Raw genomic sequence first — 16764 nt, 5'->3', positions numbered from 1 at the left:
ACACTCATGAACTGGCTTACAGCCTTCATTTTTTGCACCGAAAGCTCTACCTCAGATAATCCTGGAAGGACAACGTATTTCAAAATATGAGCAATAAGTGAAGTTAGCTGTCTCATGCTGCTAATATATAATAGCAACACAACCGGCATCTGCCACTAGTAAGAATAATGCCGTCAAGCCAAAAAGACATTCTGCCTAACATACCAATGTGTAATATGATATATGAATTTCAATACCTGTGTGATGTTAGGTATGTTGGCTGTACGTCCCAAAGACTGACAGATCGTACAAACAGCACGTTCATGCCGCTTTTCGCAAGGTACAGACTATACCCAACCAACCCATCCTTGCAAAACTCAAAACAGTGTCCAACATTAGATGTGATTCTACAATTGGACAATATTTAAATAATCCACAGTATGCTAAAATTTATGCTGATAACCAGTTCGAGATTTTCAGTCAGGCTCACAGTCTGGAACACTTGCGTGTGTATAAGAAGCTACATATATTAATACACAGGCCCTATTCTTTACAGACAGAAACAACATGCGCATGCATTGTACCCTTTTCAGCTAAACAAAGTAAGTGATAGCCACTTGCTGATTTTTTTTTAGGGCAATGCTTTACCAGATTCAAGTTGCTTGGTTTAAATTTTTCAAATGCTTGGCAGTGGGCTGCTGCTCACCATTAACTGGTGCATTCTCCATGACAATCCCTCTCCACTTACCAACCAATCAGCAATCTCTTCACATACTGTATAAAGTTGTTTTTCACCCTGACATTGGTATTGCTGTGATTGTCTTAATGAGTGCAAGATGAAAAGCTTTGACAAAATGTCATTTTCCAGCAATACTCAACTTCTGTACCACCAAATCACTATTCACATTGCTGTTTGAGGGTGTTTTGCAAGCACAAATTAGCTGTTGCTCTCTGACCATACATGTGAGTAAACTTCAAAATATACTTCATTGGCTATAAAGCACTTTGAGACATCCACTAGCTGAATCATAGAATCCATGTAGTGCAGAAGGAAGCCATTTGGCTCATCGAGCATGCACCAACCCACCCAGGCCCTATTCCTGTAATCCCACTTATTTATCCTGCTGATCCCCCTGACATTAAGGGGCAATTTAGCATGGCCAACTCACCTAACCTGCATATCTTTGGGCTGTGGGAGGAAACCGGAGCACCATGAGGAAACCCACGCAGATATGGGTAGAATGTGCAAACTCCACACAGACACTGACCCAAGCCGGGAATCAAATCTGGGTCCTGGCGCTACGAAGCAGCAGTGCTAACCACCGTGCTGCCCACTAGTTGTGGAAAGCATCATATAAATTTGAGTCTTTTTTTTACACACTTCCATGTGTGATATGTTTGTGATCACATATTTTGCACTTGATAAAATATTAAACCTTGCAAAACACATTTGTATATTGAAATAATGAGGAAAATGACATTCAAATTGTATAGAATGAATGTATATATTTCTCAATCAGGTATGAAAACATGAAACATGGTAAAGGTTTTAATGGTTTCCAGCCTAATTCAATTTAAACATTATTTTAGAAATATTGCAGCTTCAGGTACAAAACATTATTAAAATGTAATTTAAATATAAAGCAACAGTGTACAAGTGTGCACAAGAGAATGGGAATACATTTGTGTGTGTCCTTCAAGAGTAACAATTACAAAAACTTTAAATTAAAAATAGGAACAGGCAGTTGTACATTTGGGATATATTCTTGCTTGAAAGCTGATGTACAAATGCAGGCTGCTCACACCCGAATTGAGATGATCACATCAAATCTTACTACTTAGTTGAAAAATTCTTCAACACTTAAATAATATCAGATTAGGAATCCTGTGTTAAGCAATTACTCGCCCTGAAGGTATTTTTTTACCAAACAAAATGGGCTGAGCCCATTCTTCTTTGTCCAATTCCAACCATCTTCCTATGACATCATCTTATTTGCATGCTTAATACTTTCTGTTCAACCAATGATCTTTGCCTCTGGGAGGAAACCCAGCGAAGAACGATTGCACAAGATTGAGACACGCTATCCGAATTCATTTATTTCGTGTGAGCATTGTGGGGAGTTGAAAAGATTGTTTAACACCCAGCAGAACTGTTGTGAGGACCTTTATTCCGTACTGAGGAACCTGGAATATGATTCTTAGCAGCGTTAGTTCAATATTTTTACAAGATGCTGATCAACGATCTTAACGTACGTATTAAGGAACTTTGAAAGGCAAAATGTATCTTTGTTCTACATGACCAGAATCCTGATTATCAAGAAAGGGATTATGCAATCGCAAACCTGGGTCAGTTACAGCAATGTTCTTGTACCATCAGTTTTAAAATCCGCATTATCTTGTTTTGTAAAATAAGGAAGTCAATGTTGAATGAATAGCCGGGTGTCCACTCTCCATAATAAAGATTCAGCAAGACAAGCCGTTTTACACCACTTATTTGTCAAGATGAAACCACCGTAAACCTAACCGCAAAATCTTCACGGTGATCCAAAAGGGATCGTGACTTAAGTAGCAACAGAGCTCACCATGACATCCTCGAACACTACGTGTATTCCTGACGACTCTTTTAAGTACACATTATACACCAGCGTGTACAGCATGGTATTTATCGTCGGCCTCGTATCAAACTGTGTAGCTTTGTACGTTTTGAGGTGTTCCTTAAAACTTCGAAACGAAACGATAACTTACATGACCAACCTTGCCGTATCAGATTTGTTGTTTGTCTTCACGCTGCCCTTTCGAATTTTCTATTATGTGACCAGAGACTGGCCCTTTGGGGATTTGCTGTGCAAGATTTCGGGGACACTGTTTCTCACCAACATGTACGGGAGTATCCTCTTCCTGACCTGCATCAGCGCAGATCGATTCCTAGCCATCGTCCACCCTTTTCGATCAAAAATGCTTAGGACGAGAAAACATGCCATCATTGTGTGTGTGGCCGTGTGGCTGACGGTGCTCACCGGAAGTGTGCCGGCAACCTTCTTACGAACCACCAATGACACAGCTAATCAGACCAAAACCTGCTTCGAAAACTTCTCCAGCCACATCTGGAAAAATTTCCTGTCAAAGATAGTAATATTTATCGAGATTGTGGGCTTCTTTATACCTCTGCTGCTGAACCTCTTCTGTTTTTCAATGGTGCTAAAAACTTTAAAGCAACCCATTACCCTTTCCCGCAGCAAATTCAACAAGAAGAAAATCCTCCGCATGATTGTGGTCCACTTCCTCACTTTTATCTGCTGCTTTGTACCCTACAATGTAACACTGGTAATGTACTCATTGGTGAGGACTGGGGCGGTGTGGAACTGTTCTGTGGTGACTACAGTTAAAACAATGTACCCTATCACGTTGTGCTTTGCCGTCTCCAACTGCTGCTTTGACCCAATTGTTTATTACTTCACTTCAGAAACCTTTCAGAATTCCATCAAGAGAAAGTCTAAGTCACTCAGACTCACCTCGGACTTTTCCGAGGCTTCGCACGCTGCCAGCTTCCTCCCCAATAACATGCGGCCACTGAAATCCAAAATGTTCGATTCAGAGTCGACTGTTTAAAATCTTTGCGGCTATTTTTGTTGCTGCATGAACTTTGAGATCAATTATAAATGTCGAGATCATGTCAACATATGTTTTAATTATTATGCAAACGCACGATAAAGTTTTCCTGTACTTGAAATCCTGAGCAGTAATTAACGCCCGTCAGTGGAGTGTAGATAATGGTTCTAAGTATTGTAAAGGTTTGAAAACTAATGTCCTCTGTAGCTATATCAGGGAAATAATGGGAGCGGGTGGGGAGCAGGCAAGAGCTAAAGTTCATTTTTCATTCATAAAGAACACAAAGTATTCTTTAATTTTCCCATTCCACCCAAATTTCATTTGATGCAGTGAAGAGCTGGTGATTATGAACAGTAATTATCAATGTAATGGATTTGTCAAAGGTACGATGCAGATCAAGAGCCACACACACTTTTGATCCAACACACTGCTTCTATGGGGGCTTATTTTTAAAAATTTTCTTTAAATAAAAATATACATTGAATGGTTAGAAAGAACATCTATATTTTTAAACGTTTGTATTTACAAAATAAATCTAACATTCTGAAATTCTGAATGTGTGTATCTGTGGACATTTATAATGAAATAAGGGCACTGTAACAATTAACTTAAATGATGAGACAAAACATGGACAATAGGAATTTAAATGTAGAACAAGTCATAGCAATATCATTCTGTAAATACTCTAATAAGGCTAGAAAAGTCAGAGCTTGCTTGATATATCTTGTGGTGAGTAATGTACATCCTCATTTTCTTCTCAAACATCTATTCTGGCAGATGCTTCTACACAGGTCAAAATTAAATTTCCATGAGAAGAATTGTGCAAGACAAAGTATATCTTTTGTTAACTTATACCTGAAATTTGTAAGGATTTTCCCAAATCAACTGACCCATCAGTGACAATGCAAACAGCTAACACACTTCCCCAGGCAGATGGAGTAGCAGCCTGAGAAAAATAGCAATTGTAGCACTCAGTCTCTTCTACCCCAAGTAATAAAACCAGCTACATTATGCATATTTACCTTCAGACAGGAGATTAAATTTATTTTGGAAAGCAGAGTTATTCATACAGACACCAGTACAATACTAACCATGAAATAAACACTTTAAGAGCACTACTAAAACTGAATGGGGTATTCTGCAGAGGAGACAATGTCACTTTCATGATCTACAGATCAATGTCTTGTTACAATTCCAATTTGTTTTCACACAAATAAGATTAATCTGATAAAGTAATTTAAGCAAAAAAAGTGTTTTGCTCAATCCTAACTTACGGCCTGAAATAATTTAACTGAATTATATATTTAGAAACAATTGTCATGTTTCTTTACAAGAAACAATTAAAAAAGTCTGAAATTATAGTTTGCCTGGAAAAAGACTTTAAAGGAGACTTTTAGGGAAGGAAATTCAAGAGTTCAAGGCCTAGATGGCTGAAGACATAACTGAAAATGTTGGGGGCAAAAGGAGAAGGGTCAGAATTGAAAGAACGCAGTGTTCAAAAAGTTATAGGACAGGGGAAGTTGCAAAAGGGAGGAAAAAAGGGACCTGAATAATTTGTAAACCAAAAGCCAACATGGATTAGCAAGCACAGGATTGATGGGAGAGCAGGTTAAGATTTGGATAAACTGAAGTTTACAGAAGATGAAGGATTAAATGCCGACTAGAAGATCATTTTGATAGTTGATGAATCAAGGCAGGACCAATGACAATGATGTTCCAGAGCCTTTGTGATGGAATAAATATTGAGTCAAAAGATCAGCTCAGATTCAAGTGAAAGAACCATCAAGATAGATAAAGCATGTGGTAGGCAAAACTAGATGCACCATTGCACACAATATACTTAGCTTTCGTCACAGTAGCATACTCCCTGGCATACAATGTACATCTTGCAAAAATAATGGTTTTAGGTTGGTGGTGTACTCCCACAATCGCAAAAATGAGAATATCTACACTATTTCCGAAAACCTTTTGAAAATGCATTTTCCTCTTGCCAACCTCAATGACATTGTGGTAATATCTACACTTTCACTTTCCAAAATCATTTTGGAAATGTATTTTCCTATTAGCAAAGCAACAGATGTAGTCCATGAGAAAAGTATGATAAGCACATTCAGGACCAGGAATACTGATACTTTAAAGGTTTAGAGACACGAGTACGTCATTCAGCCTCTTAAGCTGAATAGCTTCCTTGCACCCTATACTTCTACCATTCAGTTAGATCATGTCTGACCTGTACCTTAACTCCATCTATCTGGAGTACTTGCTCTGGTTCTGTAGTCCTTAATATCTTTGTCCATTAAAAATCTATCAATCTCAGATTCAATTTTTCAAGTTGACCTAGCCTTAACAATTGGTTTGGATGGGTATGGGCAGGGGAAGGAATTAAATATTTTTGAGAGGAAATACTTACTGACATTACCCATGAATGGCCAAGCTAGCTTAAGTTTTAAGCTAATTCACTCTTGCATTGCACAGTTCCACCAAAGGAAATGCTTTCTGTTCAGAACTCAACTTATTTTATTGTCTTAAATATTTCAATTAGAACAGGGACTTTCAACCAAGGGTTTATGACTCCCCAGGCATCCACAAGAAGGTTTCAAGGCAACCGCCAAAAATAATTACAAATCCTCATCTAAAAATCGCTTGCGATTTTCTTTCTCCTTCGCTACAGGAGGTGCCTTTTTAAAAACATAGCCAACAGCTATAATACTGTGAGCTTTCTTTAAAGAAATCAGACATATCCCAGAAAATTTGTTGGATTGTTGGATATTTAAGTCTTTCCCCATCCACCCATTCCCCATACCATTTACTCTTCCCTATAAATTTATCAAAATCCATTCACTTATGCTCCTTGCTAAACTTGCTTTGAACACTTGCTATTTTATCAATCACTTTCTTTGCAAGGGAAACAAATACTTTCCCATTCTCCATTTATTCATTCAACTTCCTGCCATTTTCACACTTTCAATTAATGTTCAGCCATCTTTGATTGCAGGTTTCATCATTTTATTAGGACTAATAAAACAAAAAAGTCTATGTTCTCAGAATTTATCTTTGCCAGAATAAAAAGTCAACACTGGAGCCAAGCTGAACAAACATCCACTTTATCTGTTAATTGATTCTTGTTCGTATTTCCTCAAAGTCCACCATTCACAATTTTCTTCAATTAAGATTAAGCAGCCATCCCCTTTTTCCTTGCTCTCTGGGTTTTCCCTTACATTACTGCCTGAATAATTAACACAAACAAGTTTCATGGAGTTTGTATTTGCATTGAGGTGTGCCCATTTAAGTAGTCAATTTCACACACAATATATGGATGAGAATAAAGACAAGGTGTATTAATTAGTACAAACAATGCCAGTTCTGGTGTAAAAGCTCCTCTCTTTACATTTTCTCATAAACTAAGTAACATAAATCAAAGCTAATTTGTTGCAACAGTTTAATGAAATTAATATTTGTCAAACATTCTATTTTATGAGGTGCCTCCATTGGCAGTGTTGTGCAATATATAGGTATGTAAACCAAATACAAAAGCCTCCATAGACAAATTGTTGGAAAGATGCACCAACCCATTGTCATACTAACACAGAAGGACACAAGGCTTACAATATTGGTTGAAAGAGTAAAATAAAATCAACCTGGATTCTCATTCCTGATTGCCATTCATTGATGCCTGTTAGAAAGGGCCCGTGTGCAGGCACACATGAAACAGGATCATATTTACTCATGCATGACCATTAAACCACTATTGATTTTTGTAAAAAACGTTACATACTAAAGTGGTCAGCTCACTTTAACAACCAAGATAAAAGAATGAAATGGTTGCCATTCAGTGGGTTACTTAACCAGTTCATGGAGCTTCATTAGATAGGTGTTGCTTGTAATCCAGGATGAAAAACAGGGAAAATCCCCTAAAAGCTTCTGATGATGTCACTATGTAATCATGTGACACATTACATAGATACATTGGTTTACAATACATAACATCCCTTCCCCTTTTTTCCAGTAATACCACAACTAACATTAACTCTTACTCACTATGAACAATAATTATTTTACCAAATATCATTTTTATATATATATAAAACAGCACAAGAGTCTTTTAGTTGGACACTGGCTCCACTTGGGCAGAATCTGTCATTCAGGAATCTCTGCTCTCATACTCTTGGTATTCTGTTCATTACTTGGCTCAGGCACATCATCTGGTAAAGTTGTTTTTTCTTCAGCTCCTACAAATGCTGTTGGTTCAACTGGTCTAGAATCTGAATTCAACTTGACTGTGATCATTGGTTCAGGAATTTCCAAACCTTAAGTGTCAGATGTTAGCCTTTCAGATATCGACTCTGTAAATTCTTTTTGAAGCCAGAATTTGACCTGCGTACCTCCTCCAAACTCTCTCATTGTTGGTTTGCACCATATAAGAAATAGACCTTTGCGAATATTGTGGCGGATACCTATTTCTCACTTGACTAGTTTCTTGCTAAAATTCTTTCTCCTTGATCAAAACTTCTTTGCTTCAATGTCTGTTCACGGCGAATAATTTGGTTTTGCTGTTGTCGCTCTACTATGGTAGAAATGTCAGGTGTTAAGAGCAAATCAAATTTGGTTTCAACTTCCTCTTTAAAAAAAATTGCTCGTGAGTTTTGGGTTGTCACATGAGCCGTGTTTTTGTTGGATGTGAGGAAGTTGTTTACTCTTTTGGCTAACAGCCTTTCATCTTTTGATGATTTAGTGGCATTCTTCAATGACTGTACCAACTTCTCTGCCAATTCGTTGGCAGAAGCATGATAGGGTGCAGTTTTGATATGCTGTATGCCATGGTTTCTAAATTAGTCCATAAAATCCCTCCTTGCGAACAGAGTTTCATTATCACTAATTGCTCTGTATTAACAAACTATGCAAATACTTCGTCGAATTGTTTGATTATCTTTTCAGTAGTCATCAACATCATTGTCATGACTTTGGGTCATTTGGAATGTGCATCCACTAGAACAAGAAACACATATTCCTCAATTGGTCCTATGGAATCAATATGAACCCTTTTCCAAGTTTGTCTCACGGGTGAAGCAGTTGAAGAGGTGTGGAGTATTTTCTATCCTAGCAGAAGACTGACAATGTCCTATTCTTTCTTCAGTCTGAATGTCTAGTCCAGGCCACCAGAAATAACTCCTTGCAAGTTCCTTCATACATACAACTCTTGGATCTCCGGTGTGAAGTTGATCCAGTATATGACTCAGTAAGCATGGAGGAACGATGATTCTAACCCACCATAGCAGTATTCTTGTTTTGTACCATTAATTAAAGCTCCCTTGACCTGAATTCCAGATTCCTCTTCTGTTTATCCATTGGTATTCTTTTCAAGATTATGTCCACGAACTTTCCCCTCACAAGATCTGACCTCATGTGTCTTTGCACTTGAGGCACTATAATAGGTACACTGTCCACCTGGCAGAAGTATAAGTTGTTCACATAGTTCTCCTGTGATTGGCTTATTCCCGAATTGGTAGATGAGATACAGCATTGCCGTTTACATGTTGCTCAGGTTTTATGTATTTAATCTCGTAATTATGCACTGATAAAATGAGTGACCATCTCTGTAAACGACTCACCGCTAGGAGTGGTATTCCATTGTATTGGCCAAAGATTGAATTAAAAGCCTTGAAGTCTGTAAACAAGGTAAATTGTCTTCCATACAAATCATGATGTGGAAATACCGGTGTTGACTGGGGTGGGCAAATAACCTGTTGGACTTTAATCTGGTGTTGTAAGAAGTCTCACAACACCAGATTAAAATCCAACAGGTTATTTGGTAGCAGAAGCACTGCTCCTTCATCAGGTGAGGTGACTCACCTGATGAAAGAGCACTACTCTAAAAGCATGTATTATCAAATAACCTGTTGGACTTTAATCTGGTATTGTGATACAGATCATGGAATCCCAACAACATAGAAAGAGACCATTTGGCCCATCAAGTCTGCATCGACTGTCCAACAGAGCATGTTACCCAGGCCCACCCCCTGCCCTATCCCTGTAACCCCACATATTTGCCCCCCCCTAATTCCCCTAACCTACAGAGTAACTTGGCATGAACAATCCACCTAACCTGCACATCTTTGGACATTGGGAGGAAATCAGAGCACAAGGAGGGAACTCATGCAGACACAAAGAGAATGTGCAAACTCTACACAGTCAACCAAGGCTGGTACCCACATGAGGCAACAGTGCTAATCACTGTGCCACAGTGCTGCCCTAATCACTGAGACAACATGTTGACCTGGTGAAGCCACAACATAGGACTACTTGCTTACCGAAAAATCATAGTAGCATACGATAGACAGAACTAAGTGATCCCACCAGCAATGGATCAGCTCTCAGCTCTGCAAACCTGCCATAACTGGTTGCAAAAGGTGGAGGACAGGTGGGTGAACCATCCCAAAGTCCCTAGCATCAAAAGTGGCAGTCCTCATACAATTTGATTCATATCATGTGATATCAAGAAATGGCTGACAGCACTGGATGCTGCAAAGTCTGTGCCCTTGACAACATTTCAACAATAGCACTGAAAACTAGCCAAGCTAGTTCCAGTACAGGAACAGCACTGGCATCTACCCAGCAACACGGAAAACTGCCCAGGCATGTCTTATCTACAAAACGCAGCTCAAATTCATTCCGATAAATTACATCTCCATCAGGCCACTCTCGATCATCAGCAAGATGATGGAAGGTGTCACTGACAGTGCTATCACCTGGCAATTACTCAGTAATAATCTATTCACTCACATTAAGTTTGGTTTCCACCAAAACTACTCAGCTCCTGACCTCATTACAACATTAGCAAGCTGAGACACTTTTCAAGTGCAATTCATGTCCACCCAAACAGATAGGGCTGCAGTTTTACATTTCATCTAAAGAAAATAATTATAATGACACCTGTGACAATTAAATCCCATTCTTTCCATAGAGGTCCTGGAATGAGATTTCAATCCACAACCTTGAAACACAACAGCAGAGCACCAATAATTCAGCCAAGCTGATATTTCTTATTCAGTGTCGTAATATGTGCATCTAGATCAATAGCTTTTAGTCTTTTAGGTTGTAGTGGACATGTTGTATACATCAAAGAGGTATCAAATCTTTCTACAATTTACCATTGTTTCAATGGTGCTGATCCCAACTTCCAGGATAAATGGGACCGAGTTGACAACCAAGGATTGGCTTACAAATTTGAGGTTGTTCTGCAATTGAAATAAGCTACTGCAAAGTCATCTCAGAGAAACGTTATGATATATGGTTCTAATCTTTTGGTAATGGAAGAATAAATATGAAACAGCATTAGACCATGCAGGCCCAGGTGTGACAGTCATCAATTCTGCATAAATCCTAGCATTCTGGGACCAGTGTCAACAAAAATATGCTCGCAATGCAGTACTGAAATGGCATTCAGAATTTAGGCTATTATACTGTATAGCAATTTTATAATTTGGCCAGCAGTAAGGAATTTGTTAATTCGATGACTGCAGTAAGCAGAAGGGGCAGCAACCTTTACTATCAGCAACAGACGGAGGGCAAATTAAGAAAAAATAAAATGAAAATTCAAGCAGAAACATTAGATTTTCAATTCATAGAGTGGAATCATAGCACAAAAGGAGATCATTCAATTCTGTCTGTGCAGGTCCTTTGAAGGAGTTATCCTAATCAGTTTACTACCATTCCCCATAATTCTGCAAATTTTTTCCTTTTAAATTATTTATGTAAATCCCTTTCGAAAGTTAAGACTGAATATGTTTCCACCACCTTTTCAGAGAATGCAATCCACATCACAACTCACTGATCAAACGATGTTTAATGTCTCCACTGGCTTCTTTGCCAAATTGCCAAGAATTTGTCAATTCTTATTTGGTGAAATTCAGGTACTCAAGCTGAGAAAGAAAACCAGGTCTCTGTATCCAATTAAACTCACCTAGATTGAAAGCTCAATTCAGAGGATATTAGTGGAGAGTAAATTACTAGGGTGAGCTGGCTTTACTGCAGAGTTCCACAAGAAAGTCCTACCAAATGTTCTTATCTTCATTGTATGAGGAAGCACTCTGGCTTCCTGCATTTATTAAACCAAATTGTTCAGCAAAAAAAAAGAGGAAGCTTGCCACTCACTACTGCAGCAATATCCATTTGTTGCTTGATATAGATTTGAATATTTTAGCTAAGAGGGTATATATAATGTTGGCACACACTACACATAATGCTTGTAAAACTTCAAGATAATTCCTTGACAAAATTATATTACAAGAAGTGGTCTCCTACTTTGCAGGAAATATCCATTTATATACATTGCTGTCAAGTTGTTTGTTCTTGTCCCTAGCTAAATTTAACATTAATCAAACACTCGTAACATCATGGCTCAATGTCCTTGTTAAGGATTTTGGAAAATTAAACGGGCGATCTTACCAGCTCGTCACACCAATCGATGGACAGGGTAAGCTGGTAAAATTGCAAGGGTGAAAAATCTGATTTTCACCTGGTTTCTCATGTTTTGCGATCTTACTGGCACCAGGGCTGATCTTACTATTTAAGTCGACATTTACATAGAATTAGTGAGCACAATGCAATCATCTGGTTTCATTTGTCTTAACAGCCTCGCTGGTGAAGGTCCTCACTACCCAGGATTACATACGGTCCCCATCGACAGGGACTTAACATGGTGGCCTCGCTGATGGGACCGGAGGCCATTGAAGCTCCTGGGATGTTGGAGGCAGGGGGCAGTACTCCTTGGGGAGTGCCAACCTGGCACTGCCCATTGCGTACCAAGCAGTGTCAAGTGGGCTGGCCATGATGGGGGTAGGGTGTAAGAGGAGGTCGGCAGGGCGGGGTTGCACATTCTGCAACTGGTGATCGACTGTGGGGGAGGCTGGGTACTCGACAACGGGCAATCAGCTGGGAGGAAGGGTGAATTGCGCACTCTGCAACTGGGCTTGGAGTGGGATGGTATTCAGGGTGGTAAGGGCCAGGCGGGGATAGGTGACTGACAGATCTCTCTGTTCTGTTGCACAAAACAGAATTCTGCACATGCGTGATTTCATTCTCTACTGTGAGCAGCCAGCTTTCCGGCAAGCTTAGGCACCACCTCTCCCCCTATGAGCGGCAATCAGCACGTTTTGCACTGTGCAAATTTCATTTGTGGCCTCACTGAAGAAAACAGATCTGAAACTCTCCTGTTTTCGTGCTTGGTTGGCGTGAAATTTTACTTATAAGATCACCTGAGATTAAAAAAAAAGTAAAATTGGGATTTGATTCAAAGCAGACAGCTAAAGAAATGGTGCAATGCAAATTAGCTAATCAATGGAAAACAAGTATCTTACAATTGTGACAAGAGAAAACAATAAGGCTATAACGGCGGCACGGTGGCACAGTGGTTAGCGCTGCTGCCTCAGTGCCAGGGACCTGGGTTCAATTCCAGTCTTGGGTCACTGTGTGCAGAGTCCCCACGTCTGTGTGGTTTTCTCCCACAGTCCGAAAGGCATGCTGGTTAGGTGCATTCTCTCTCAGTGTACCTGAACAGGCGCCAGAGTGTGGAGACTAGGGGATTTTCACAGCAACTTCATTGCAGAGTTAATGTGAACCTACTTGTGACACTAATAAATAAACTTTAGAAAAACTTTTGAAAACTTCAGAAACTAAACTTTACAAGTGGTAACTTCAAAGTGGAGAGATAAGGAAATTGACACATACCTGCCAAAAGCTGACACCATAACGTGAATAACATCAAAGGGGACAAAGTAGTATAAACTAGAACCCTAAGTAAGGAGAATAACTAAAGGGAGGGAGACAACTAACATCACAACTGCAACAAGTTGCAGCAATAGTCTCCCGAGAGAAGCAGCCATTTTTGCTGAACCGGAAGACTACTTTAGTATGGTTGTGATAAGTATTTGCTGAATTTAAGTTATTTAAGATTGGATGCTGTCTGGGAAAAGGAGTGTTTCAGAGTTCAGGTAAAACATATGTCACTTTGGGAACTAAGAGATAGTCTCATTTAAAATGTGTCTTCTGGCCATCAATATCTTTATTTGTAAAGTATTATAGTACTTCTTGTTCTGTGTGCTTTTCTTCTTTTAGGTTAATAAATATGCTTTATTATTGTTCACACAATTACTAGGCTGTCTCCTCACTGGATTGTACATTGTAATGTGCATTGTTCCTCACGCAGTACCAAAATAACACAAACACCACTACGAACTATGTTCTGGGTTTTATGATATCACATTAAACATCAGTGTGGTTCATAAAATTCCTACACAGCAGAAATGTTAAAAACATACCACACAGTGTGATAGATAGTTCAAAATGTTTATGGAGCAGTGATGTAAAATAAAAGCTGTTTTTGAACACTCTTCAACATATGAAATGTTTGCCAAAGGTGGAGGGTGAAAGATTTCACTTCTCCAAGTTTGTTCAATTAAGGATTGGCAATTCAACCTTCCGGCTCAAACTTTCAACCATCCTCGCAACGTAGTTCAAGCAAGTTTATAAATTCAAAATCACATTATAAGCAGCAAATTATTACCTTATTATCTTGAACTAAATAATTATTTTTACATCACATCAAAAGCAATACCTAAGGTCCATATACCCTTTCTCAAAGGCAGTTTGTGATAGGTACTAAATGCTGGCCTTGCCAATGATGCTCACACATCACAAATATATTTTTAAAAGTCCAGCACTTACCGAATCCATACTATATTTTCACACTGAGTACAGCTGGAGCTATATCATTACTAGAACACATGAAGAGTTTAGAGAGATTGATAGGTCAGCTATCAAAATAATTAACTGCCATCTAGTTTCTCCTTTTATACATCATTGTGTCAAGGGACCAAACCAGGTAGAAGCTGTTTTATTCCACCACTGTAATTATCTGTTGTTTTCTGGGGTACTGCCACTCAGAAAACTGTGCATTGTTCTTACTTTGGGCTACGTTGTGCAATACATTTGCTGCTCTGAAGGTACTTTAATATGCGGAAAACAAATCAGTGCTAAATTGGTTTAACTATCCTTGACAGCAAAGTATAAGCATCACAACTCATTGAAACTTACATCTGAATATTAAATCTGCACACAGTTTTTCCAGTGGATCAACTATTAAAATGTATCACTTGGTTCAATAATGCTGATTCTAAGCCAATGTGATGATAGTATCATAATAGCACTTAGCATCCCTTGACTAGAGAAAGGGGAGAAATATGCAGTATTTCCACCTCTTTGCTATCCAATAACTTAGGATAAAAATACATATGAGAGTTTTAGCTAATGATTGAGACTGAAGACTGGTCACTCAAGCCAGTAGCACTTCACTGCACCACCAATGAACACCTTCAGTACATAAAGTGTCAGAAATGACAATTTGGGAAGACTTTCCTACCACTACCACTTATTAGGCTAAAGCTGTGCCATATATTTTTGAATTTTTTATATATATTTTGAATTTACCTTGTTCTTCCATTGTGCTGTACAATGGTTTGCACTTCTCCAAAAATATTTTTTGAAAAATACAAATTTCAGCTGGTATTTTTGTCATCAATGGATTAAACATTCAGAAAAAGGACATGGAAACTTTCAGCCATAGGCTGATTATCTTCTTAAAGTATACAGTTCACAGTTACCTTGTGCAAGGCATGCTTTGTGGTTGCTGTAAAAATGTTAACAGTGAATAAAAATGTCATAGAATAAATATTCAGGGATCGCAGTTCCCTTTCTTGAAGTAATATTACATTTTATCATCATATTTATTACCCCTGAAGGGGGAGAAGTGCCCTGAATGAAACTGTCACAAACCTGTGATTTATAATTCAGAAGAGATAGCCTTATATGTTCAGAATCAAACATTGAACAAAGGCATTGCAATGCAGGTAGAGTATCTCGAGTCCAGCATTGTTGGGACTGATTTCATAAATTTCTGAAAAAAAATTGTGGCGCCTTAGTTTAATGAGTAGGGAACACAAGGAAATCAACTGATGTTATTGCAAAGCACTTCAGGGTTATGGCCATATCGCTGCTGGTGTTAATTTACTTCTCATGCATTGGATTCACTAACTCCTTCATGTCCCTCCCAGTCCCTTGCATAGGTGCACCCGACATAAAATGAGAAAAGATCAATCAAACTGATTTGATGTTAAAAGTATCCTGTAGTTGTAACTGAAAACTTTTTTTTATAGTTGTGCATGATACTCGGTCTGAGCTGATCTGGGCCAGCTGCAAGAAAGCAACCGATGCCCAAGGAACTTAAAGGAATTTATGAATGAAGAGCAAAGTTTGCATTTAATCCTGTACTCTTCTTTCTAGGTGGCCTTAATGACAACAAAGCTCAATACAGGTATCCTATACTGGAGCAAGAATAGGCATACATCCTGATCCCAAGTACATACACTACATAGCTAAATACTTTGAGTCATTTGTTCTGCATGGGTGATTTCAACAGCCTCTGCCACCTATGTAATCGGTTGTGTGGTTTTATTGGAGACTATCAGGCACCTGCAGCCTATCATTACTACCAGTGGTCAGCGAGTCCCTTGACTTGTCCATGTTGGTTTAGATGGGGTCAAGCTGTGCTGAAGTGCAGAAAAATAAATGTCCTGTTTTCTGACACCACCAGTTTTCAGATTTGAGATGCCCTACCTGTATCACAACTTCTTTACTGACATAGGATCACTTTGCATTTTTGGAACCTATCCCTCCCTGCCACCAGACACTGGTCACATACATGCCTCAAGAACTTTGGGATATAGCAGAAAGGCCATTGACTAAACCGTTAAATGAACTGAACCAATGTTGCCAATTACATTTCTCTACATAATTTCAATAAGTTCCCATGCTGATCATTTGCTCAAGTCAAAACATGAGTCTTAGATGAACCATTGTTCACTCCAGCAAATAATACAGATTCTATAAAACTTGTTTGCCAGAGATCATTGATATTTTGTTACTATGCCAACATCGAATGCTGGTGCTGATATCTCACATAATTTCTGCTTTCCATGGTCCATAGGGTTCATATTTGGAATTAATTATCGAGTTCCAACTTGCATTTGCAACTCTTACAGTTGAACATATAGGAAGTTAAATAATTGCAGAGGATTTACTTAAGAGTGCTGTATGAATGCCCATGACTCCTTTAACAGTGGC

General features: G+C 38.7%; 2 protein-coding genes across 2 annotated transcripts in view; one reads left to right on the top strand and one right to left on the bottom strand.

Moving 5' to 3' along the window:
• The window catches only part of rb1 (retinoblastoma 1), a 288967-nt gene that overhangs the window by 106816 nt on the left and 165387 nt on the right, over positions 1-16764 (bottom strand). The gene's annotated exons all lie outside the window — the stretch shown is intronic.
• Positions 1590-4140, top strand: LOC145353445 (lysophosphatidic acid receptor 6-like). The gene has a single exon (XM_080204224.1). It carries the CDS (start codon positions 2563-2565, stop codon positions 3586-3588), a length of 1026 nt encoding a protein of 341 aa, XP_080060350.1. The 5' UTR covers positions 1590-2562; the 3' UTR covers positions 3589-4140.

This window comes from Carcharhinus amblyrhynchos, chromosome 15 (genome assembly GCF_965287045.1).
Source record: "Carcharhinus amblyrhynchos chromosome 15, sCarAmb.v2.hapA, whole genome shotgun sequence".
Classification (NCBI taxonomy): domain Eukaryota; kingdom Metazoa; phylum Chordata; class Chondrichthyes; order Carcharhiniformes; family Carcharhinidae; genus Carcharhinus; species Carcharhinus amblyrhynchos.
Note: the sequence above shows the minus strand (reverse complement) of the source record. Positions and strands in the feature narration are given on the sequence as shown.